Below are 25494 nucleotides of genomic sequence, written 5' to 3'. Positions count from 1 at the left end.
ATGCAATTATTCTTTTCCTCTAGAAGTATTGGTATTTGTCCTAGTGACCTCACAGGTTTATTAAGATAAATACAAGGAAGCAATTCAATAAACCCTAAACTCTAAATAAATATATATTGTGGCTCTTGTTAATTTGTCTTTTCCACTGTTAGTACCAATAATAAGTGCTACTGCGAAATTTCCTGTTTCCTTGATTCTCAGGTTGGTTCCATCCTCATTTTGGTAGCTAATGTTTTAAAGGCCAGTACCATAGAGATGAATCAGAAGACAGAAGAATCATTTTATTTTTATTTTCTAAAAGAGAACCACTTAGTATGCAAAGACTCAAATGTCTCAGGTTGGAATTCTCTTGGAATGCAACTTCTCCCATTCTTACCCACTTGTTCTTGCATATTTCAAATAATTTGAGGTGATGAGCTCTCAAAGGTCCACAGCGTTCCTTAAAATACTCTGAACTATGAATAGGGTTTTCTTATTTTGAATATACATTTAGGACTAAACCACCATTCTTTGATGTTCACTGCGATCCAGGATATTTCTAAAAGTTTGGATTGTTTTTCTGGCTGACTTTGTCATTTTAGACTTTTTTTGGACATAAATTATTACTTAGCAAAATTTTAGGCTTAAGAAAAGTGTGATTGATGAATAAGTCAACTTTTAATAAGGTATTTTCTTTTATACAATAATGTTAACTAGTCAAATCAAAGTTATAACATTTTTGTTTAAAGAATATTTCACATGAATTAAATCTTATTTAGTTAAATTAATTCATTTAAGTTAAATAACACGCCAAGAAATAAATAAAATACCTTCCATTGATTTCTGTAGGATTATTTATACAAACATTTTTTAAATAAAAATAATTAGCTTTAGATTTCTAACGAGCAATATATTTGATTTTAAGTCCAATTATAGGCCTCCTAGTGGATTATACTTTACTTATAAATGGATCACTTTGAAGACTTTAGTACAGATAAGTCAGTTTACTTTAGAGTGTTATATTTTTGACTAAATGTTAGTAAAACTAGTATGTAAATTGAAGTTATTTTTTAGTAAAATGTTTTATCAAAAGACACTTAAATTTCACATTATAAAATCCTTGTGTATAAAGTTTATAACAATTTAAAATGTAATATTTATTGATTTCAGTTTTATAAATATTAAGCTACACATTTATAGATAGTAAACAAGCTCTTTTCATTGGTTCTGGGAGAGAATTAAGCCCTCACAATTGAAGAGTTTTAGAATCAGAGTCACCTGAAGGTTGGGAACACAGAATCCTAAACCCCACCTCCAGAGTTTTTGATTCGGAAGACCTGGGGTGAGGCCTGGAATTTGCATTTTGACTAAGTTCTCAAGTGATGGTGATGCTGCTGGTCAAGGGACCACACTTTGAGAGCCACTGCTCTAAAGTACCCATAACATGCAACACGAGAACTTTCTTGTCTGTATCTAGAACAGTATTAGCTATGAGGGGAGCACAAAAAAACCCCGAGAATGATCCTCTAGAGGGTAGGCCTCTTGTAGTACAGGCTTCCCCCGCTAGGTGAGTGTTCTAGAAACCCTCCGTATCAAATGTTTTGTATCAAGTGTACCAGCTGGCGTTTTTTTAAAAGGCTGTGTTCGGCTTCCATGAATTTTTGTTGAAGACTTTCAGAGGTTTGCCCATTTCATGATGGGTGATTTACAAGTCCGCCTGCCCACACCTTATGACCAAAAACTGTGTGACCCTTGTTTCCCACCCTCCCTATTCACCCAATCTCGCCCCAGGCAACTTTTTTTTTGTTTCCCTGGATGAAAAAAGTCCTCAGAGGGAAAGTATTTGCTGAAGTGCAAGAGGTGAAACAAAAAACGTCAGAAGCAGTAAAAGGCATCAAAATCGAGGAGTTCAAAAACTGTTGTTGAGCAGTGGAAAAAATGTCTCAATAGATGTTTGCAGCAAATGGAGAGTACTTAGAAGGTGACTGGAGTTTAAACATGTAAGAATAAATACACAACTTTTTATAAATAAATACACGTGTTTTGGGGGTCTGCCCTCATATTTCCACCCTTGGTTGGAAAAAAAAGGAGTGACCCATATAATTTTTTGTATGGCTTAATTAATTCTCTCATAGAACCTTGATAAAAATAAGACACAAAAATGGTTATTTCTTTCAGGTTTTGATCTCAATTATTATGTCAACTGAGGGTAGGAAAAGTATTACTGATATCACTAACACAAATGGGCTCTTTATTATCTTACTAATATGTCCATGAATTCTTTGATCTGAAAATGCCCTGAACCCTCACCCACATAATGAATGACCAGATGCAAGAATAGATCTTAAATAGTTAAACGCCCCAATAGTCCTATATAATATGAAGCAAGTTGTATCATTCCCATTTTGTAGTATTTATTAAAACAATTAGGAGAAAGTGATTTAAGGAATCAGAATGAATTTTTACTGATTCTGGTTCTTTGCTCACTAAAGCTCATTGAAATAATAAAAAATGTTAATTTACTGACTTCTTATGTGCTTTATTCAGGCAATCCACTCTATGACAGCCTTGGTTCTTTGGGTGTGGGCACCTTATTAGGTGTGGTCTCAGCATTCCTCATCTACACTAACACAGAAGCACTGTTAGGCCGATCCATCCAGCCAGAACAAGTACAGCGGCTTACTGAACTCCTGGAGAACGACCCGTCAGTAAGGTCAGCTTATTCCAGAGATGCTGTTAGGGTTTACAACACCATTAAGAAATAGATATGCTGGTTTATAAATACATCCAGAAGAGGTTTTGGATTCCTAGCCCTCAGAATCTTTTAATCTGTCACTTTTCAGAATTGCAACCTTGCAAGAAAGCAAGTGAAAGAAAGCATTTAGGAAACTCCTTAAGTTTTCTTTTCAATTTTGTGTATCTTTAATTTTAGAATTTAGGAACAGTGAGATGATAAATTGGGAGCAGAAGTTTGCAAACTAGTTGCTTCCTTTATGTGGAACCAGTTAGATGGAACTTTCATATTTATATTTGCCTTGTATTACAGTTACAATTTGAATGTATTAAATTTAAGATTTTTATTCATGGGGAAATGATTAGCAAATTAAATTTGATTTATATTCACTTTGAAAATAAAATTATTGTCTTAGCTTATTTTAAAAGTTTTCCTTATAATCTTTTAAATTACATAAGAATACAGCACTGAAGACTTAGGAAAGAATCAGAAGAGATACAGAGTTCTAGTAGTATTTTTCAGTGAAATTTAGTAGTAGTGTGGCTTCAGAGTGAAGAGGAAGGAACAATTGTTTAAAATCCCAATTTTCAACTAGCTACATATGAGTATATTTTAAACTTTAAAATAAGAAATTTTTTCTGTTTAATTAAAATGTTTACCCATTCAGGTCTATATGTCTGAATGAGTAAAACATATGAGTAAGTGATTAAGCCCCTATATGTTTAATCTTGAAAAATAGTTACTTAGCTGAATCAAGATTACAAGTTAAGCATTCTTAAAATAAGTATTAGGTTTAATAATTTAAGGTAAAATCATCCACATTAATATCTTTTCCTTGTGATATCTTTGATTTTGGTATCACAGTAATACCTTATAAAATAAGTTGGGAAATGTTCTCTGCTCCATATATTTTTGAAAAGTTTGAAAAGAAATCGAAGTATTTCTTCTTTTAATGTTTGGTAGAATTCAGCAGTGATGCTGTCTGGGCATGGGCTTTTCTGTGTGATTAGTGTTTCATTACTAATTCTCTCTACTTGTTATAGATCTGTTCAGGTTGTCTTTTTTTTCTGGAGTCAGTTTGGTACTTCGTGTCTCTCTAGGAATTTGTCCATTACTTCTAAGTTATCTAATTGGTTGGCATACAACAGTACAGAGTATTTGTAGTTCTCTTTACTTCTTTAGGTCTGGTAGTAATATCTCTTCGTTCAATTCTGACTCTAGTAATTTGAATCCTCTCGTTATTCTTGGTTGGTCTAACTGAGAGTTTGTGAATTTTGTTGATGTTTTCAGAGAACCATTTTTTGGTTGAATTCATTTTTCATTGTTTTTCTGGTCCCTATTTTATGAATTTCTTTGTCATTTATATTATTTTATTTTTTCTTCTTAGGTTTAGTTTGCTCTTTTTGCAGTGTCTTAAGATGGTAGGTTAAGTTTCTGATTTGATATCTTTCTTAATGTAGGCTTTCACAGTTTAAATTTCCCTCTAAGCTCTACTTTTGCTGCATCCTATAAATTTTGGTATATGTGTCATTTTCATTCATTTCAAATAATTTTCTAATCCGCTTTTGATTTCTTTTTTTAGGAGTGTATTAATTTCCATGTTTTTGTGAGTTTCCCAAATGTTTTTTTGTTACTGATTTTTTCATTCCATTGTTGTCAGAGAACATACTCTGTATTATTTCTGTCCTTTAAAATGTACTGGTTTGTTTTATGCCCTAGCATATGCTCTATCTTGGATAATGTTCCTTTTGCACTTGAGAAGAATATATATTCTGCTGTTGTTACATAGATGTCTGTTAGGTTGGTTGGTTTATAGCGTTTAAGTCTTCTGTTTTCCTATTGATAGTCTTGCCTAATTGTTTTATCCATTATTGAAAGTAGGATTTTTGAAGTCTCTATTATTGTTGAATTGCCTGTTTCTCCTTTTATTTGTCTCAGTTTTTGCTTCATGTATTTTGGTACTGTGTTGGTAGGTACATGTATGTTTATCATTTTGTGTATATTGTTTATAATTAAAGTCTAAAAAAAGAGCTATAAATGGAAAAGTTGACTCTGGCAAATTGGAATTTTTCTGTAAGAGTTAAGACCTGTAAATTAAATTGTTGGGAAAAATAAATGTTAGTAATCCAGAAAGTTTATACAGTTTTCTAGAGTTTATCCGTTATCTTTGCTATGTGACGAATTACCCCAAAAGTGACTTAAAACAACATTTATTACCTTGCAGTCTCTGGGGGTCAGGAGCCCAGCCATGGCTTACGTGCGCCCTCTACTTCAAGATTTCTCAGCATGCCATCAAGGTGTTAGCTAGGCCTACAGACACCTTCTGGGGAGGGACCTGCTACTAGGCTTACTCAGTTATTGACATGATTTAAAACAATGGTTTTTGTTTGTTTGTTTGTTTTATTTTTAGAGAGGGAGGAGGGGAGAAAGGAGAGAAACATCCATGTGTGAGAGAACCATTGATTGGTTGCCTCTTGCATTCCCCAAACCAGGGACCTGGCCTGCAATCCAGGCATGTGCCCTGACTGGGAATCAAACCTGCAACCTTTCAGTTTGTGGGACTACGCTAGCCCACTGAGCCACACCAGTCAGGGCAGTTACCGTGTAATTGGTAACGTATTAGGCATTTTATATATGTGTTGGCTCATTATTTCCCACATCAATCCCATTAGGTAGTTATTACTAAGTTATTCTAATAGAGTACTTTACAAAGTTGTTTGAAAACTTTTAAATAAGCTATTTAAAAAAAGGAAAAGGAGTATTATGAGGTAAAATAACCAGATTGTAGAAAAGTAATTTAGAGTTTATTTTTTAAATGTTTATTGATGTTAGAGAGGGAAAAATAACATTGATATGAGAGAGAAACATCAATTGGCTGCTTCCCATATGTGCCCTGGCTGGGGATCAAACCCACAACCTAGGTATGTGCCCTGACCAGGAATTGAACCCCCAACCTGGTGAATGGGATGATGCTCCAACCAACTCAGCCACAAGGGCAAGGACTAGAGTTGATCTTTAAAAATCTTTAAAACCAACTTTGTAATTTATATGTACACATATATCATAAGACAATATGTGTTAAGTTGGCATTATGTAAAAATAAAAATAGCTAAATGGATATTTGGCAAATGGTAGGTAGCACTTAATGATGAACACTCTGAAAGTCATCCTAGCTACACTTTCATCACTGATGGAAAAAACAGTTCTAGACTTTGTGCCATTAAAATGTATGTGTGTATATGTGTATGCATAAAAATTTATAACCATTGTTATTGATTGCAGGGCAATTCATGATGTCAAAGCCACAGATTTGGGACTAGGTAAAGTAAGATTTAAAGCAGAAGTAGATTTTGATGGACGAGTTGTTACAAGATCATATTTGGAAAAACAAGATTTTGACCAGATGCTACAGGTAAGTTTATTTATTTATTGTGTCCTTATAAAGCCAATGGTTAGAAAAATTACTTTTTAGGTAAATAAAATAAAACTTGTCTTTTATAGCTTATAAAATCACTTCAACTTTCAACTTCTTACGGTTTCAAGATTTGACAGAGACCCTTTTATTCACTGTCGAGTGGGTTGGAGGAGATAGAAGTGCAAACTTATTATTAAAGCGCTTGCCAGGCGTTTTATATATGTTATCTGATTTACCTTCAACAACCCTGTGAGCTAAAGAAATGATATTTTCATGTTTATATGTAGGTGAGTAGAGACAGAGATTAAGGAACTTGCCTAAAATTGCAGAGCCATAATATGGAGTCACAAATGAATTTAGATCTCTGTGCCTCCAGAATCCGTGCTTTTTGGATTAAGAAGAGTTTAAAAGAGAATTCACAGAGGATAATATAATGAACAGTGCAGAGGTTGCCACTTGCCTTTGTCAAATCTTAACATTTTACCATACTGTATTTGCTTAAGATCTTTTTTTTTTTAATTTTAATTTTGTATTGTTATTCAATTACAGTTGTGTGCCTTTTCTCCCCATCCCTCCACCCCACCCCAGCTGTACCCCCCTCCCTCCCCCATTGCCTAAGATCTTAAAAAAAGAAAGAAAGAAAGAAAGAAAGAAATCGTTGCAAAAACAGCTGAAGTCCTTGTTTTCTCCTTGTAGGTCCCATCCTCCCTCCTTCATCCCTAGAACTAACAATTAACCTGAATTTATTATTTACCATTTCTTTTTAGGTTTTTATACTTCTCAATGTATTTTTCTTACCATAATATATAATAACATTTTGGATGTTTAAAAATGATATGAATGGTATCATACAATATAGTTGCCTCTACAATTTCCTTAATGGCATGTTTCTGAGATTCTTCCATGTTAATATATAGACCTTTAGTTAGTTTATTTTAATTGCTATATAATATTTTATCTTATGAATATCTGCAGTTTATCCAGTTTCTAGTTAGTGGATGTTTACATTGTTTCCGACGTTAACCTATTAGAAACAGTACCACAGTGGCATTTCCATATACGTTTCCTTGCTCACACATGCACGGATTTCTTTAGGGGGAGGTATAGCTGGATTTAAAATAGGTGGGCCTTTGGGTGAACATATCTTCAACTTCCCTAGATACTGGAAAATTTTTCTCCAAAGTGGGTCCAGTTAATTCCTACTTTTAGTGTATCAAATTCTATTGCTTCACATTCTTATTAGATTATATTGACAGAGTTTTGAAGTGTTTGTCATGATAGGTGTGAAATGTTATCCTGTTTTAAATTTATATTTCCCTGGTAGTAGTGAGGTTAATAAACATTGAAATTCATTGACCATTGGGATTTCCTCTACTTGTTTCTTTGTTTAGTTCATTTCTATTATGTGACATATTTGTAAACATTTTATATTTAACATGCTTGATGATACTAATCCTTCCTCAGTTGTGTATATGCAAATGTCATTTCCTATTTTGTAATTTACCGTTTTACTTTGTTGTACAGAAGATTTAATGTGGTTTTAAATTTTAATGTGAAATTTGTGTTCTTTTTCTATGTTTTATAATCTTGCCTCATTAATCCTTCTTTATCTCGTTATCACAAACATATATTTTTTTAAGTTTTATGGTGTGTTTTTTACCCTTAGATTATTAATCCACTTAGAATTGTTTGTTTTGTTTAATGAGCTGAGGTAGGGGTTTAATATTATTTCCTTATAGAAAAATAATTGCCCTGGCACTATTTGTTGAATAGTTTATTCTTTTACCACTAACTTCTAATGCTACCTTAATGTAGCATTTTACTCAATTTTGTTCTTGAATTTAAATTTTTCAGAAGCAGGTGGTTTATTACCTATGGCTTGAAAGTATTTTATTTGTCATTAAACTTAATGGTGTTATAATTTTTAAAGGAAATCATCAATGTACTACTGTGATTTAAAAATAATTTTTATTTTATTTTCCTACTGTCATTTTCTTTATAGGAAATTCAAGAAGTGAAAACTCCTGAAGAGCTAGAGACCTTTATGCTTAAACATGGAGAAAACATTATTGATACTTTAGGAGCTGAAGTAGACAGACTTGAGAAAGAACTAAAGGTAAGATATATTCATTATGATATAATAGCTATTTTTTGAGCACTTACTCTGTTAGACCCTATGCTAATTGCATCACTTGTATATTCTCTCTGTAACCCATGATGTGTTGGTTGCTCTGGGTGAGAAAATGGTGGGTTAGAGAAGTTAGATAATTTATTCAAGAAAGTAGGGGGCTTGGGATTTGAACCTGTGTAGCTCAGTTCCAGCGTCTGTCCTTCTAATCACTATTCTGTACAGCTTGCTTCGTATCTAAAATAGTCAAACGTTTTTGTTTGTTTTTAAATAAGAATTAGATAGTTTCTAGAGAGAGGTAAAAGGGAAATTTTATACTCTTGAAAAGTTAGGAAAAAAGTAGCACGTGACTAAATGTACACATACATCCTGCTTTTTAGTGTGATGTTTTATATTTTCTGTTTGTTTTTGTTCAGTTGGAGATCATTACAACCTATTGGTTACTTTAATATTACTGAAATATTACTTGATAAGACTGTTTTTAAAAAACGCTCAGTGCTCTCAAATGATCATTTATTGACATTGGAGTTCTGTTTGTTTGCAGTGAATAACCCTTGTAAATGACCTTTAACATATATATAGCTTGTTGAAGGCAATGCATTCTCTTCAGTTGATGTTGACTGTTCTTTCATTCTTTAAAAAACTGAAGAAAAACAAAAACAAAAATTGAGGGTGAAACGTTTTTATTGCTGCTTACTCTTTTAGAATCTAGACAACTGATCGGGTTATTAGAAGTACTTCAAATAAGATGATTTTGTTAATGTTAATGTTACAGTTCACAAGGTATGTCAGGCATTACTTTTGAAGTTTGTACATAAGCAGTTCTCAAATATTTTGGTGTTAGGACCCTTTAGATTCTTAAAAATTACTGAGGACCCAAAGAGCTTTTATTTGATGTATAGTTATTTATCAAATCATAAATTAAAACTGAAAAGTAAAAAATATTTAAAAACATAATAAATCTATTACATGTTAATATAAACATTTTAACAAAAGAAATCCTTCCAAAATGAAAAAAATAGTGAGAACAATGGTATTGTTTTATATTTGGCAAAAATGTAAGACAGCTAGATTCCAATATCTTATTCTGTATTCCGTCTGTTGCTGTATATTGTTTTGGTTGAATATGCAGAAAGGGGCCTTTATAAGTATTCTTAACGCCTGCCTTTTCAGGTTATTGTGATATTCTCTTTTGATATGACCAAAGCTTAGTGGCAGTGTAGAATCTGAAATGGTATCAGTGAACTTTTTATATGTTTGTGAAGTTAGGGGGCACAGTCCACAGGACCACCCTTGTTTCTAACACAGCTGCAGAGTTCGAGGGGTTCCTAAGAGCACTCTCAGGTTAGATGATTCCCTAGTAATTTCAGAACTCACTAAATGCTATTAAGCTCAGTTACGGCTTATTACGGTGAAAGGATAGAGATTGAAATTAGCCAAGGGAAGAGGTACATAGGTCCGAGTTCTGGCATGGAGCTCCAGTTGCTCTCTCTCCATAGAGCCATGGACAGAATTTCTTTCCTGGCAACAGTGTTTGACAGTCTGCAGGGAATATTGCCATCAGGAAAGCTCAACTAAGCTTTGGTGTCAAGAGATTTTACTGGGCTTCATAGTTGACTGCCTAAGCAGCTGACCTTTAACATCTTCAGCTCCTTCTGGAGGTAGAACAGGTACTCTGTGGCCGAAGTAAACAAGGACATAATTTTCAGGCAGGACATTCCAAGGGCTTAGAGATCACCTCCCAGTAGCCAAGGGCAAAGGCCAGACCTGTCTTTGGGTATGATTCTTTACCATATACTTATACTAAAATCTGTTGGCCTATCTTTGTCTCTGAATGGATATTTTACCCATGCATGACTCTGTAGTATTATAAATTGGTCATTTGGAAAAGAATTGGTTGACTGAATCTATGCACACCTTTCAAATGTTAAATTTTAAAGCAGAAGCTGTCAGGCCTACAGTGGATATGGGTTTTCCAACATTCTGATTTTGATTTGAAAGCTTGCATTTTATCATTAGCAACAAATACTTCTGGTGGTTTTCTTTGAAGTAACAGGCTCATTTTATTTTTTTATACAATAGCAATATTGTTTGCAATGACTGTTACAAACGTTTTTCAAAGCCAACTATTAAAAATTCTGATGAATTAATATTAAAGGCATTTTTTGGTTGTATTTTTAGCAATATCCATGTTTCTATTATTTGAAAAGAAACATTTTTATTCTTTGTTCTTGTATTTCTTTGTTTAATAATTTCTAGATTGTAACTGAAAATAAAATCATGTATTTTCTTATATCAATATAATAAATGCAAGTTTGCAGTGTTTTTAGAATTTTTTTTTGCATTTCGGCAAACGCTAGTAACGAATGTATCACCCGGAAGGACGTGCCCTGTGCTGTAATTCTTTTGACCGCGACCTCCGCAGGGTTACACGTTATTTTGTCTTTGACAGATGTAGATTTAGTTAGTTTATATACTCCCTTCTGCCTCCGTTCTCACAATATCATATTACACTTTATTGCACTTCTAATTCTCACAAAATTGAGTTAGGTGTCCTTCCTTTGTGTACCCATGGGGAGAAAGCCAAAGCCTGTACTTTGCTCCGTAGCCGCAGACTGTTGCGGTTGCCCACTTGCTTACCCTGTATTTCCTCACTAGACGTAAGTTCATCAAAGACAAGTACTATTTGTTTCCTGTTAATTGTTACATACTAAGTGCCTGGCACAGGTAAGCATATAATAAAGATATTTTTGTTGTTACCGAATTGATGTTCCTAAGCTAGCATTTAAGATTTTTCACAGCCTGGCTTATGCCTGCCTTCCCAGGTTCTCCGACTTTGCTCATGCTGTTTCTTCCATCTACCAAGGGTGTCCAACCTGTGGCCCGTGGGCCACATGGCTATGATGTGGCCCACCACAAAATCATACGTTTACTTAAAACATTATGAGGTTTTTTTGTGATACATGTCACAATGTATTTAATGTGCGGCCTAAGACAACTCTTTTTCCATTGTGGCCCAGAGATGCCAAAAGATTGGATGCCCCTGATTCTAGACCCTCTTCATCATCATTCTGGAAAAATACCGCGTTCAAACCTCACTTAGTATATCCTCAGTGAAATCTTTCTGGCACTCATGAGCATAAGTTAATAGGTCTCACACTTTCGTTCTTAGAGTTGTGATTCAGTATATTGTAATAGGAGCTTGAGATCTGGAATCAGGCCTGGAATCTACCCTGGTTTCATCACTTACTAGCTGTGTGACTTTGGACCAGTTAGAATATTTCTTCAAACTTAAGTTTTCCCATATGGAAAATGGAAATAATTGGGTTACTATGAAAGATTTTAAAGTACGTGCATATGAGGCCCCTAGCACAATAATTGACACAAGAGTAAGTTCTCATTAAATGTTAACAGTTACTGTTACTAACTATAGTGCTTAAGCTCATATATATGGTTATTGCTACATTTGTCTCCCTGGCTAAACCGAGCTCCTCAGGGTCGGGAACAGAGTCTTTACTTAATAATCACAGCCCCACTTTCTGGCAAATGCCTGGCCCAAGACTATATGGATTGTTATGAAAATAGATGAATATCAATGTATTTTTTTGGTTATTGTTGCAGTGATTTTCTTTTCACCACAAAGGAGTATATTTTCAGTGCTTTGCAATGCTTGGCACATAATAGATTCTTAATCCATTACTGTATTAATGAACATATGGAGAAACCCAGGTTGGTGATACTTACTGTATCATTTATAGTATATTTGATTTATTCATCTGTTGATTATATTTTTTTTCTTTATGTACATAATTTCTCGTGCTATTACAGTACAGTGAAATAGTTTGACCAAATGTTTTCAACTGCTTTAGTGATCAAAAGCAATAATAATAAAAAAACAAAACAAAAGATTCCGTTTTGCTCCAAATAATGTGGTGATTTTTCCTTCCAGAAACGAAATCCTGAAGTTCGACATGTTGATTTGGAGATATTATAGATTTGATGGAATGAATCACTTCAGAACACGCCTTGGAAACGAGTTTGTTGAGCCTTCTCTCCCACACTGAAGGAGTTAGCGCCATTCAGAAGCTGTTTTTTTTTTTTTTAAGATGAAGGACATAGTTTATGTAAAGGGCAATTCAACAATTCACAGAACTAAAACTGCTTCTTCTGAGAGACACATCACACACTGAATCAGTTTGGAAATCATGTTTTTATGGTTTAGTAGGGAAACGTTTTCGTTGAATCGATGATGGTTTCTCATTTTGGCCCATCAGAGTGTACTGTACCTTGCAATCATGCTTCCTTTCTTCACATTGGTAAAAATAAGCAGCATCCGTAGGATTTTGGTTTTTTAATTTTATTTCCATGGAAGATTTCACTCCATCAAAACCTGCCAATCTTGAACATGCTGGCTAAATCTTGGTTTTTGGTTTTTAATAGTCACTCCGTTTCAGTCTGTCTGTCTTCATAGAATGTGGAAATTATTCCTACATTATCTTGTAATTGTGCCCTGAGCACTAAGAGGAACAGTCTCCTAACCTGGTTATCCATAAAAGTTCATTCCAGAATTGGCTTAGTTACTGAATTGAAGGAAGGCCTTTCAATACACTCTTTAAGGTCATCGTAGTTGCCATTTTGTAAATTTTCTTATCTTTCATTTGCTTTTTTTTCTTATTTGGTTTAGTTTTTCTAATGGTAAAAGGTATAAAAGAACCCTGGGTTCCCTATGCGCCAGTGTAATGACTGGTTTTTTGTTTTGTTTTTTTAACTGGCTTCAGTGCCATCATATGTATTTACTAGGACATAATGCGTTTACAAATATTTTGACATTCTGTAAAATGGACTAGAAATATTTATAATTTTATAGACAGGACAGCATTTATTTTTAATTTATTTAAAAAGAGGCACTACTTATGTAAATCTGAACTGTGGGATACTTCTTGCTTTAAGAGAAAGATTAAATCTCTTATACAGAAACTTGTGGCCATGATTTTGTATAATATCACAATTAGTAGTGTGTCTGTAACATGAGTTTTTTTGCAGTTACAAATGGACATCTAGGATAATATAGGGCTATAGTATTATGTAAGCAGCTTTCTAATGATCATAAGTATCAAGGTGAGAAAAACAAAATTCAGAAATTGAAAATTTAGTGCAAAACTAGAGTTCTGTCTCCATTCATCAAAACAGCTCATATGCACTTTAAATTGTTCAGGTAGCATCGAGCACCGTCCCTGCAAGAGTGGTGGCTGAGGGATCTCTTTGCTGGATGAGGGAGTGCTTGGCATAAGGACCTGACTACCTGTATGAGGTCAGTTTCTGAAGCTCACTTAGAGTACAGCTTATGAATTACAGCAATTGTAATACTGGAAACAATTTTAAAATTTTTGATCCAGAAATGTCATTTACTGAAAAATTGTGAAAATTTACATTGTGGTACTTTTTTTTTTTTTTTTTTTACCATTATGGAGCATTTTGCATGCTGTACATTTTAAGTGAAATAACATTCCAGTTTTATTTTTTTAGATACAAAATTATTTTGTATGTGTACATATACATACACAATTGGGTTCTCTGTTATGGTTTCAAATTCTTCACTCCTACTTTTTTCTGAAACTGTTTTTTACACATCGTAATTCCTCCCTCTACACTTCGAGTTCTTGCTCCCCTCCCCTTTCCCACCTGCCATTTGTTATTCCATGCTGCTGGGAAGGTACCAAATTATATCCAATCCCCTCCTGGTAAAATTACTCTGAAAATTTTCACATTGCTAGACAAGAATAATTTAACTCATTTGAAAAAATCTAAAGTTGATGTGCAGAAGTTATTCCAAATGGTAGATTTTTTAGGAATCTCTAAAGGAAGCCAATTCCTGATATTTCTGAGTTTTCTAATCTGATTTGATTGAGGTCATACCTATTCTTCAATAATAATTGAAGGCTTATGTTTCTGTCTTATTCTCAGTGCTATTTTGCACTGATTTTTTACAGTGTGTTTAAGCAAAATTTGATATGAAAAAGTACAGCATATCAAGCAATTTGAATATTTTTTATGAAATCAGGAAGTGTTTGACATCTCTGGATGTTTTCCCTTTTAAACTAGCCAAATTTGAATTTGAAAACCAAGGAATTTGGACTTCTCTCTTTAAAAATAAGATAATATCTTGTTTTTTTCAAATTAGTAGTTCTTTAAGTCTTGTCTGGATCCATATCATTTGAATATTTAAACATGTAAGTCTCAGTATTTTCAAGGAAAGTTGCTTCTGTAGTAGAATACTTGCAAAAATAATGTTGGGCAGAGAAGAGGGCCATCAAGGGCCCATGACTCCTTTTTGTACTGAGCTGAAATCGGGACTTTCCAGGGATAGAGTACACTTGTGTTCAGCTTTGGCTGAGACTGGATCTCTAATCAGGTCCCACACTAGGGCAAGGTGGCGCATTGCTTGGACCATGGCAGAGGGAGGGAGGGTGAGTGAGGGAGACCTACGTTTAAGTGGACCGTGTTGGTGGCCAACAGTATCCACTTCCAAAGAGGAGGATCCCTGAACATATAAAGGAAACTGAACTAGGATCAGATTGGAAATCTCTCCGTTTTCCCCCCAAAGGTTAATGTCTTCATATATCATCCCCCCCACACACACCAAATAACCCAGAATAACAAAATGGCATAAGACTTGAATTTGGGGTATATTATTTTAGTGCAACCTTAATTATCCTATAATTTAGATAATGCTTTTTGCTAAAATTGTAGCATCTAAAGGAAATCGCTTAAGTCTTAAATCTGGTAACTTTTTGAGGTAGAATGCTAGGAACTACAGAAAATTGCACAGGCATTTGGAATTTATACTATCTCAAATTGTATTTGTCAAGCTTTGGCATTTTTAGAAAATGTGATGACCCCCAATTTGCCAAACTGTCAGAAGTCAGTGAAGCAAAGAATTGAAGGTAAAATGTTGATTCAAAGATTGTCTTTCCTAAATCCCTTGTTCCTGTCTCTAAAATGGAACTTTGGAAGGTATTTATATAGAAAATTGGTCTGGCAGCCTTTGTATTTGCATTTAAGTTTGCTAGCATTCCTAGACTTGGTTTTATGGAAAAAGAAAATTTTTGCTTCTGTTGCATTGTATTTCAGTTGCCCAATTTCACTGGCAGATTAAGATGGTCCTGATCCCTCTGGATGCTTTTTTCATTAATAAATGTCTTATGTAAATAAGAGCAGTTCATTTTTAGTTTGGGATTTTTTCCCCCTGATAAGTAAATGTTTTTTTTTTTTTAACATAAATCCTTCTTTACTTCATGTGTTAAGAACTAAACTCTAATTGATATATTTTACCTTAAAAATCATGCCAATGTTTTTGAACATAATTTATTACTCATTGAGTATGCTTGTTAGTTTGTAAGTTTCTGGTTTTACAAAACCAATATACAACAACTCAGTCACGTTATAATCAGTTTTCAGTATAAAGAGAACTATTATTAATATGCTGTTGGGATGTCATGTGATTTTGCCACAGCACAAATCTAAAAGGTATATATATCCTTTAGTGGTAGATGCTATTACATTTTGATAAACAGCAGAATATAGAATTGTGTCTTTAAGGGCTCGTAGAGGTTTAAAAACAGATTTTAAAGTAAAAGCATACCTGTTTACATTATAATAGCTATCAACAGGATAACTTGAGCTAGTTGTACCAGGTACCATTTTACATATATAAACCTACTTAATCTTTCTTTATATGAGCCAGTGAAATATGGGTTATTATTCACAGTTTTGCAGATGAGGAAACGGAGATACACTAGGTACCCAGCCTGTCTGAGGATACTCAGCTGTTAAGAAGCTGAGTCAGGATTTGAAATCAGTCTAGTTCTACAAGTCACTCTACTGAGCAGAAGAGCCCAAATGAAGTAACACTATATAGAAGTGGAAACAGAATATTCATTTTGTTATAAAGTAAGCAAATGAATTAATTTTCAGTCATCAGAACAACCAGCCGGTTCTAACTTGGACTGTTGGACTGCTTGAGATGGGGATGTCAGGACGGGATTGGAGTGGGACGTTGGCGTTTATGGAAGGCAAGGAATTGTTTTACTTTGGAGATTTATTTTCAAGCATTACTTACAGCCCACCTTGTAGACATATCCAGAAGATAATATTTAGTTCAACTATCAGTCATTGACTTGAACCATATAGGAAAGAAATATAGGACAAGGTGTGGAAATTAGCATTAATCAAAATTTCAAAAAATATTTTAAAATTGTATTTGATCCCTGGGTACCCATTTATTTTTCCCAGAGGCAACTAATGTTACAAGCTTGTGGTATATTCTTATATTTGATGTATATGTGCACACAAACACATGTACACATACAGGTAAGTTTACAATATATATTTCCTCTGTTCTACTAGATGATAAAATACATAGACATGAATGGATCTTCTTACAATTTGAAAAGTGCACAGCCAATTTTCAGAGTTTTATGTCCACTGAAAATTTTTATATTAAGAGGATAGGACAGTGGGGCAATTTACAAATTTACATTTAAATTAATTAAAGACCATTAAAAAATTCAGTTCCCCAGTTGCTTTAGCCACATTTTCATGTGCTTAATAGCTACATGTTGCTGGCTAGTAGCTACCCTGTTGGACAATGCAGATGGAACATTCCGATATCACAGAAAGTTCTTTTGGACAGCACTAAGATGGTAGAATAAAGTAACGTAATCTCTTTAGTATTTGAGAGCACCTTTATTGTACAATAAAATAGTGCCTAGTTTTTGCTGTTGGAGTCAAGGGTTAAGAAATTCTAGCTTAGTACTTAGAGATGTGTGGATACATAATTAGCTCTTGAGCCAAAACTTCAAGCTACCAACTAGGGTTACTTAGAACAAGTAAATTCTTCATCTTCAAAATAGTTTGAACTTGCCTGGCTGTGTGGCTTAGTTGGTTAGCGTTTCATCCTGGGTCAAAAGGTTGCAGGTTCCATCCCTGGTGGGGGCATGTGTGCAAGGCAGCTGATCAATCTTTCTCTCAAATCAATGCACATATCCTCAGGTGAGGATTTAAAAGAAAAATGAACTTCAACTCTCACTCAAGTGCACAATCAATGTTCTGAATGTTAAGTAACAAGTCAACCCTAAAATGTGTTTTTGAGCTATCAGAAATTCTTACCCAGGTTAATTATATAATTATGAAGGTTAATGTTAATTTACATGGTGTATGACACCACGTCATGTAATGGTGATGAAACTTTGAGGACTGGTGGGCCCAAATGCTGAGAAAGGGAGGAGTCACAGGTTTACCACATTTTATGTAAGAAATGGGTTCCTGGAAGTTGTGTAAATTAAATATTTTTAAATAGGTATTTTTAAAAGCACTCAAGGAAATCACAACTTTTAAAAATCCTTTGTAACGTGAATGCTATTATCTCTGTTGTTAAATCCTGTTTAAAGGAGATTGACTAGCTTGCTCCTGGAACTGGCAGATCAGGGTGAGGTTAGAAGCATTTTAAGGGGTTGAGTGATTCGTAGTATTGGAATTTCTGAGGAATTACTTGGATTGGTTTAATTCCCTTGTGATACTTACTGTATGGATATATAGCCCATGTCAACATTTATTGAGCACTTACTATATACCATTGTCCAGAAAGTATCCAGCCATGTAGTGTGAAAAAGAGACATTTATTGAAGAAGATACAAGAAACATTGTACATAAAACAATGATGCCTCAGTCTCCTTCAAAGTAGGCACCTTGGGACCTCACACAGTTCACCCAACATTTCTTCTTCCGTTCAAAACACTGGAAAATCCTTTGTTGGAATCACCATTAGCTGCAATTCCAACCCCATCATATTTTCCTGAATCTCATCAGTGGTTTAAAATCTCTTCTCTTTCAAGGGTGATTTTAGTTTTGGGAAAAGCCAGAAGTCGCAGGGTGCCAAATCTGGGCTGTAGGGAGGCCGAGTCACCTGCCTGATTTGATGTTTTGCCAAAAATCTCTGTACAAGACGTGATGCATGAGCGGGTGCATTGTCCTGATGAAGCTGCCAATCTCCAGTTGCCCATAGCTGCGGCTGTTTATCGTATTACATCTCTCAACTGTTGAGGAACATCGAGGTAGTACTCCTTATTAATTGTTTGTTCTGAAGGGGCATACTCGTGATGGACTACACCTTCCCAATCAAAAAACACTTAACATGGTCTTGATCTTGCTGGGACTTAGCCACACCTTTGGGCATGCAGAACTAGGCAACTTCCGTTGGGACGACTAGGCCTTCGTTTCTGGATCATAGCTGTAGACTCAGCTCTGGTTATGACCTTCTTGAGGAAATCTGGTTCATAGGTAGCAGTTTGAATGAAGTCATTAGCAACTGCAGCACGATGTGCCTTCTTCTCTGGGAGCAGAAGCCACAAATGATTTTGCCATAACATGCTTCATGCCGAGATCCTGCATCAAAATCTCAGGTACAGTAGTTTTGAAATCCCCAGATCAGCTTCTGCTCATAGTCTTGCACTGTCAGTCACCGATCTTCGTTGATTGCAACCCATGCACATTCAACATTCTGAGGTGTTCTGCATGTTGCAGGCCTTCCAGAACGTGGATCACTTTCAACAGATTCTCAACCATCTTTGAAGCATTGGTGCCACACTTTTATTTATGCTGCAGTCATTGCATCATCCCTGAAAGCCTTCTGAAGAGTTTCTACAGAGGGATGCTCAAGCTTAATGCAAAATTGGATGCGGATTCGTGGCTCTACTCACTCAGTCATTTTGAATGTGATGGCTACACAGTACACATGCTCACTCAGCATCAACAACCCCCACTGACCAGTACAGTGAAGTCATCATTGTTCACACATGCGCATTCCAGTCTACTCTGCTTGGCTGCCAGGTTACATCGAGTCATGCAAACTCTTCTCATTAACAATGGCTGGACTTTTTCTGGACAGACTATTATATACACATGCGTGTGTGTGTGTGTGTGTGTGTGTGTGTGTGTGTGTAGTGCTAGATGTCAGTGGGACCCTTCAAGAAGAAGCAGGATAATGTAGCACTGTCACCCAGATAAACTGAATCACTCCTGTTGGTCAAGGGTATATATCTCATCCAGATAATCCTCTCTTAACCAAAACAGAGGAAATTACTCCTGGCTGTGACCTCTAGCTTCCTTAGGATCACTGAGGCCTGCCTGGATCAGAGAAAGCAGCTGGTAATTATGGTCTGGTGATGGCCAGGCCATTTCAAGTATAGAAGATGTTAGGATCCTAATACAAATTCACTTAATGGGAGGTATTCTGAGTAATGCCCATAACAAATTTGTGTTTGTTTTTCCTGCTTGAGCTTCCTAACTAAGTTTGAATGTGTAAGGTCTTCACAAAATTCCTGGATTTTTATAAATATGCTGTTACTTCTCCCATCTTAGAAAAATAGGCTAAAGCATCCATACACACAAAACCCCCTAAAAACAAAAAAACTCTTCAACTACTTTCCCATTTCTGTTCCCCTCTACAGCAAAACTCAGAGTTGTCTGTCCTTGCAGCTCTCCTTCCATTTTTCTCAGAAGCCCACTCCAGTCAAGCTTTTGTCAGTCCCTGTCCACTCACCCTTGTCCTTGACCTCCTTACTAAATACAGTGGTCAATCTTCCGTTCTCTTCTGACTTGACCTGTTTGCCTCATTTGACACTGAATTCTTCAGCTTCCAGAACTCCTGAGTTCTCCACCTACCTCTCTGGTGACTTTTTCCCAGTATCTTTCATGAGTTCCTCCTCAGTTCTCTTACCTGCAAGCATCGGAGGGTGCCAGGCTAGTTTCTCCTTGGTCTACACTCATTCACCAACCAGTTCAGTCCCATAACTTAAAAAGCCATTATTTAAACCTGAGCCTTGAACCCTAGACTGAAATCCAGGTGCCTACTTGACATCTCCAGTGGCTAATGTGGTAGATTACATGGTGGTTCCCAATTATTCACTGCCCTTGGGTAAGAATATTGCACATCCCTGTTGAATGCTCATCCCATTGCTATATGATTTGCAGTACTTCCCATTGACATTAGGCTTGGTCATGCAACAGGCTTTGGCCGATACAACATGAGCATAAGTGCCACACGCCTTGTCCGAGCACATATTTTTAAGAGCTATTGCACCATTCCGCCATAGCTGTCTTCCCCCTTCCATGAGAATGGTATGGTCCAGGTAGGGGCTGCTTTTCAACCCAGATTCTTGAATGAAAGACTCAGACCAGAAAGGCAACCACTCCACAACCAATGTCCTGTAAGCCCCCTGCAATTTGGTAGATCACTAATACCTCAAACTCAGCACATCCAAAAGCAAAACCTCCAATTTCTTCACTTTCAAAAAGTCTGTTGCAGTTTTTTCCTTCTCAGCAAATGGTATTTTCATCATTTCAGTTTCCCAAAACCTTGTATTCATGCCTAACTCTTGCATTTTTTATACAGTGGACACTCAACCCCTGACCAAGATCCACCGATAGATATTTAGAATCCATTTATCATCCTCTCAACTATTATCTTAATGTCGGCCATTATCATATCTCGCTTGAATTTTCAAAAGAGCCTCCTAACTGGTTTCCTTCGTAATCCCAGCCCACACGTTCCATTTCAACACAGCAGCTTGTCATGTTTTGAAAATATGTCAGATTATGACATTTCTCTTCTCAGAGCCCTCCTCCTATGGCTTTCATCTCCCACAGAATAACTAAGTCCTGACAAGGCTTACAGGTCCTCCCTAGTTTCCCTACTAGCTCTCCGACCCTGTTTTCTACTATTCTCTCCCTCACTGTTCCAGCCAGACTGGACTTTCGGCTTTTCATACGCCCTAAGCATGTGCTCAAATCAGGGCCTTTATGCTGCCTGAAATACTCATCCCCCCACATACCTGCACAGCGTGCTGCTTCAAGTGTCTGCTCGAGTGCCACCTTATCAGTGAGGCCTTTCCTCACCACCCCTTGTGAAATGGCACACCCTCCCCGTTTCTCCCACCTCTCCCTAATTTTCCATGCTTTGTTTTCGACCATTGCATTTGTTACCTGGCATAGTGTAATTTCACTCTCGTTTATCCTCTGCCTCTGAGAGTGGGACAGCCACTAGAGCTGGATCTCCAGCCACTGGAATGGCATCTGACACATGGGCATGCAGTGATTATCTGTTGAATAAGATAATAAGGGGATGTGGCATGCACGGTGCTGGTCTCTAGGGGTATAGAGATCAGAAAGACTTAGAGCAAGTTTGTGAAGTAGGCACGCTAATGTGCCACCTTTGTGGTGGGTGCTTTTGTCGTAGGTATCAAGAGGTATTCCTACCTTTGGACTTAGTCATTCCACTTCTAGGAATACAATATAAGGAAATACAGTTCCTTCAGGATGAAAAAACTTAGGAAAATGGTTAAATATGGCATGCTGACAAGGTAGAATATAATGCAGTCTGGGAAGCAGTTTGTGCAGAGTATTTAATAATAGGGCAAAATGCTTGTAATAGAAAGTAAGTAAGAACACACACCTAGCGCTTCAAGTTGTTACTGCTAGGTTTGGGTTTGGGGTGGGAGATGCTGTTTAGTTTTTGTTATGTATTCCACATTTTTATAAGCAACCATTAGTTTTGTTAATTTTAGAAAATGCTTAAGACTCTTTGGGGAAGAATAAGAACAGGAGGCATGACTGTACTCAGGATAATTCCAATTTTGTGCACGTAGAAAAAGGACTGAGAGGAAATACACTAAATATTAACTGTATTCAAAAATGGGTAATTTTTCTTTTCTCTGTTGTTATTTACATATTTCCTACAATGAGCTTGTCTTTTTGTAATAAGGTAATGAAAAAGGAACAATTTTTTTCATCTTGAGATCATTGAAAACATTAGTGTCATGAAACTAAGGTGTAAAAAATCCTTGAATTAAAATTAAATTTTTCAACTTGGGTTATCATCATCAGACTTCAAAAGTCTCCTATAGGAATTCCCACCCCTAGTAACAGGGCCATGCACTGTTGGACCTCACCATGGCGGTGGTATGCCCGACTCTGTTTATTCAATCTGCAATACTCTCAGATCTCCCTGTGGGTCATTGGAAAAACAGTATGTTTGTCAGAGAAGACTGGAAAAGAAATTTTAAACACTGAGACTTTAATTATTACATTCACTCAACAAATATTTTTTTTGAGTGCCCTGCGTCACTAGACCCTTATTACCACATAACTACCTAGGCAGCGTGGGTGGGAAAGCCTCCTCCCGGAAGTGCCCTTTGAGGCCAGGCACAGAGAGAGGTGGGGCGGAGAGTGTACTAGGCAAGAGGGACAGTGAGTGTAACAATATGGCTATTGATTTTCAGTTGGTGCCCATGTCTAATCAGCTAACCAATCTTACTCTAACAGGGATTTCAGCGTGCATTTGCATTCCTGAGAACACCTCCCCTGAACCTTCATACAGATTGTCCGTAGCCTTCAATATTGAGGGAATTCCATTTTGCTACATTTCTGCTGGATCTGGAGAATCATAATGGATCCGAGTCTCATGCCTATTTTGAAATGGAATATATAGTGTCTCTTGTGGTATATTTAACTTGTTTCCTCATAAGTGTAGCTCCAAGGTATTGTTTCTTCCTGGCGTCTGAATTGTGATTTATCCATTCTCAGTAGAAATATTAAATAAATCTGAGAAAACTCTAAAACCCATTTTTATTGTAATTTTTCTTACTGAATTCCAGATGTAGCCTTAAGATGATTTAGTAAGAGATGGAAGGAGAGGTGGCTGTTAAACTCAGATCGAAGCAATTTAAAATTTTATGGGCAGTGTATATTTGATACAGAATTTCTCAGTTTATTCTAAATGTGAAAAAGTTTGGACCTCCAAAAGGAAAGAGATACATGTCACAGCTGTTCCCACCTCATCCGATCCGTGGGACTTCTTTTCCGCCCAGCCCTGCGAGGTTCCTCCTGGGGCTGCTTAGCCTCCTTCGTTTCTCTGAGGCCCAGGGCCTGGCTGGGTCCTGAAGACGGGCCTCCTTGTTGCAAAGAACTGCCCCTCAAAGCTTGGCTGTGTTTTCAGGTTAAAGCGATTTCATTTTCTTACAAGTTATTTACTTATTTTGTTGAGGTATAATGGACATAACATTATAATAGTTTCAAGTGTACAGCTTGATGAGTCAATATTTACATATATTGCAAAATGATCACCACAGTAAGTCTAGTTAACATCTGTCACCATACACGGTTACATGTTTTTTTTCTTGTGATACAAAGTTTTAAGATCTATTTTCTCTTAGCAACTTTGAGGACAGATGTGAGAGAATATATATGAGTTATATGTATTTACATATATATTTAACAAATGGAACTTTGAGGAATACGTAATACCATATTTGAAAAGAAAAATGCATTAGATGGGAGTGACAGATTAGGCACTGAAAAAGATGAGATTAGTGAATTTGAAGCGCAGATGGAAACAGAGAGAGCCCATGTGACCTGTAAGACGACATCAGGCAACCTAACGTGTTTGCTTGCTGTGGCTGCGATAACAAATTACCACAAATTTATGGCTCAAAACAACACAAATGTATTACCTTACAGTTTTGAAGATTGTAAGTTGTGACACAGTTGTGTCAGGGGTGTGTTTCCTTCCTGAGGCTCTAGGGAAGGATCCTCCTCCAGCTTCCGGAGGGCACCTGCCTTCTTGGCTTGTGGCCACCCCCACCCACCTGCAAAGCCAGCACAGGGAGTCAGGTCCTCCCACTGCATCGCTCTGACTTTCTCTTTCACTGGTAAGTCCCCTTGTGATTACACTGGCCCACCCAGATAATCCAGGAGAACCTCCCTGTTTTAAGGTCCCCTTTGCCATGTAGCCTACCATATTTGTAGATTCCTGGGGCTAGGATGTCGAGATCTTCAAGGAGTCACTATTCTCTTTCCCAAAACACATAATTGGAGTGCCAGTGGGGAAGAGGAAGAAGTGAGAACAGAGCCCAGACCAGTGTGGCTCAGTTGGTTTGGCATCCACCAGCAAAGTGAAAGGTCACTGGTTCGATTCCTGGTCAGGGCACATGCCTGGGTTGCGGGTTAGATCCCCAGTCAGGGCATGTACAGGAGGCAACCAACTGATCTTCTCTCCCTCTCTTTCTTCTTCCCCTCTCTCTAAAGATAAAAACTTAAAAAAAAAAAGAAGTGAGGATAGAAAATATATTTGAAGAAAGGACTGGAAATTTTTCTAAATATGAATGAAAAACCCACAGATCCAAGAATTTCAACAAACCCCAAGCAGAATAAATATAAGGAACACCACACAAAGGCATATCGCAGTCAAATCTGAAAAAAAAAGTAGTGATAAAGAATCTTGAAACAGCCAGAGGGGGGAAAAAAAAGAGAATACATAAGTTACAGAGATACATAGATAAAAAATACGGGAAACTTAATATCAGAAACTGAGCCAGAAGAAAGTGGACTGGCATTTTTAATGTGCTAAAGGAGAAAAATGCTCAACCTAGAATTTTATGCTCAGTGAAAATACCTTACTAAAATGAAGGTGAAATAAAGAATTTTTCAGACATTTTGAACTGGAAGAATTAGTCATCAGGAGGCTACTACGGAGGGAGGTGTCAAAGCCAGTCCTTCAGGCAGGCGGGAAATGAAACCGGGTGGAAATTGGGGCCTACACAAGAAGGGAAAGTGCTGAGGTAAGTGATTACATATAAAAATGTGTTCTTGTTTTTAATATTAATGGATGGTTGTTTAAAGCAAATAATAATACACTATTATGTGGTATATATTAAATGTAGAACTGAAATGTGGGACTACAATAGTCCAAATACCAGCAAACAAGATACAGTGAACTGTTACGAGGTTCTTGTATCTGCAGGGGTATGGTAGTACTTGAAGGCAGATTGTGATGAATTAGAGAGCCATAAAGCAACCACAAGAAAAAAGAAAGAAAGAAAAAAAGAACTACTACAACTAATAAGCCTACAAAGGACATAAAATGGAATCATAAAAATATAAAACCCAAACAGGGCCAAAAAAGAGTAAAAAGGAAGTAAGAGATGGGACTAGAGAACCCATAGCAATATTGTAGGTTTAAAATAAACTATATTAATCAAAGTAAGTGTAAAATGGTCTAAACACTGCAATTAAATGGCAGAGATTGTCATAACAGACAAAAAAGCAAGAACCAACTACAGGACGCCTGTAAGAAATCCACTGTGAGCACCAGGATTCACAGGGATCAAGCGTAACAGGGTGGAG

General features: G+C 36.3%; 1 protein-coding gene across 1 annotated transcript in view; it reads left to right on the top strand.

The window, feature by feature from the left end:
• The window catches only part of SLC30A9 (solute carrier family 30 member 9), a 70613-nt gene extending 50021 nt beyond the window's left edge, over positions 1 to 20592 (top strand). The window contains exons 15-18 of the mRNA XM_053923433.2: positions 2527 to 2692; positions 5996 to 6125; positions 8131 to 8244; positions 12206 to 20592. Coding sequence (XP_053779408.1) covers positions 2527 to 2692; positions 5996 to 6125; positions 8131 to 8244; positions 12206 to 12250 — 455 coding nt within the window. The 3' untranslated portion in view covers positions 12251 to 20592. The remainder of the gene's footprint in view (positions 1 to 2526; positions 2693 to 5995; positions 6126 to 8130; positions 8245 to 12205) is intronic.
• The last annotated feature ends 4902 nt before the right edge of the window (positions 20593 to 25494 follow it).

The sequence above is a fragment of the Desmodus rotundus genome, chromosome 4 (genome assembly GCF_022682495.2).
Source record: "Desmodus rotundus isolate HL8 chromosome 4, HLdesRot8A.1, whole genome shotgun sequence".
In the NCBI taxonomy this organism is placed as follows: Eukaryota; Metazoa; Chordata; class Mammalia; order Chiroptera; family Phyllostomidae; genus Desmodus; species Desmodus rotundus.
Note: the sequence above shows the minus strand (reverse complement) of the source record. Positions and strands in the feature narration are given on the sequence as shown.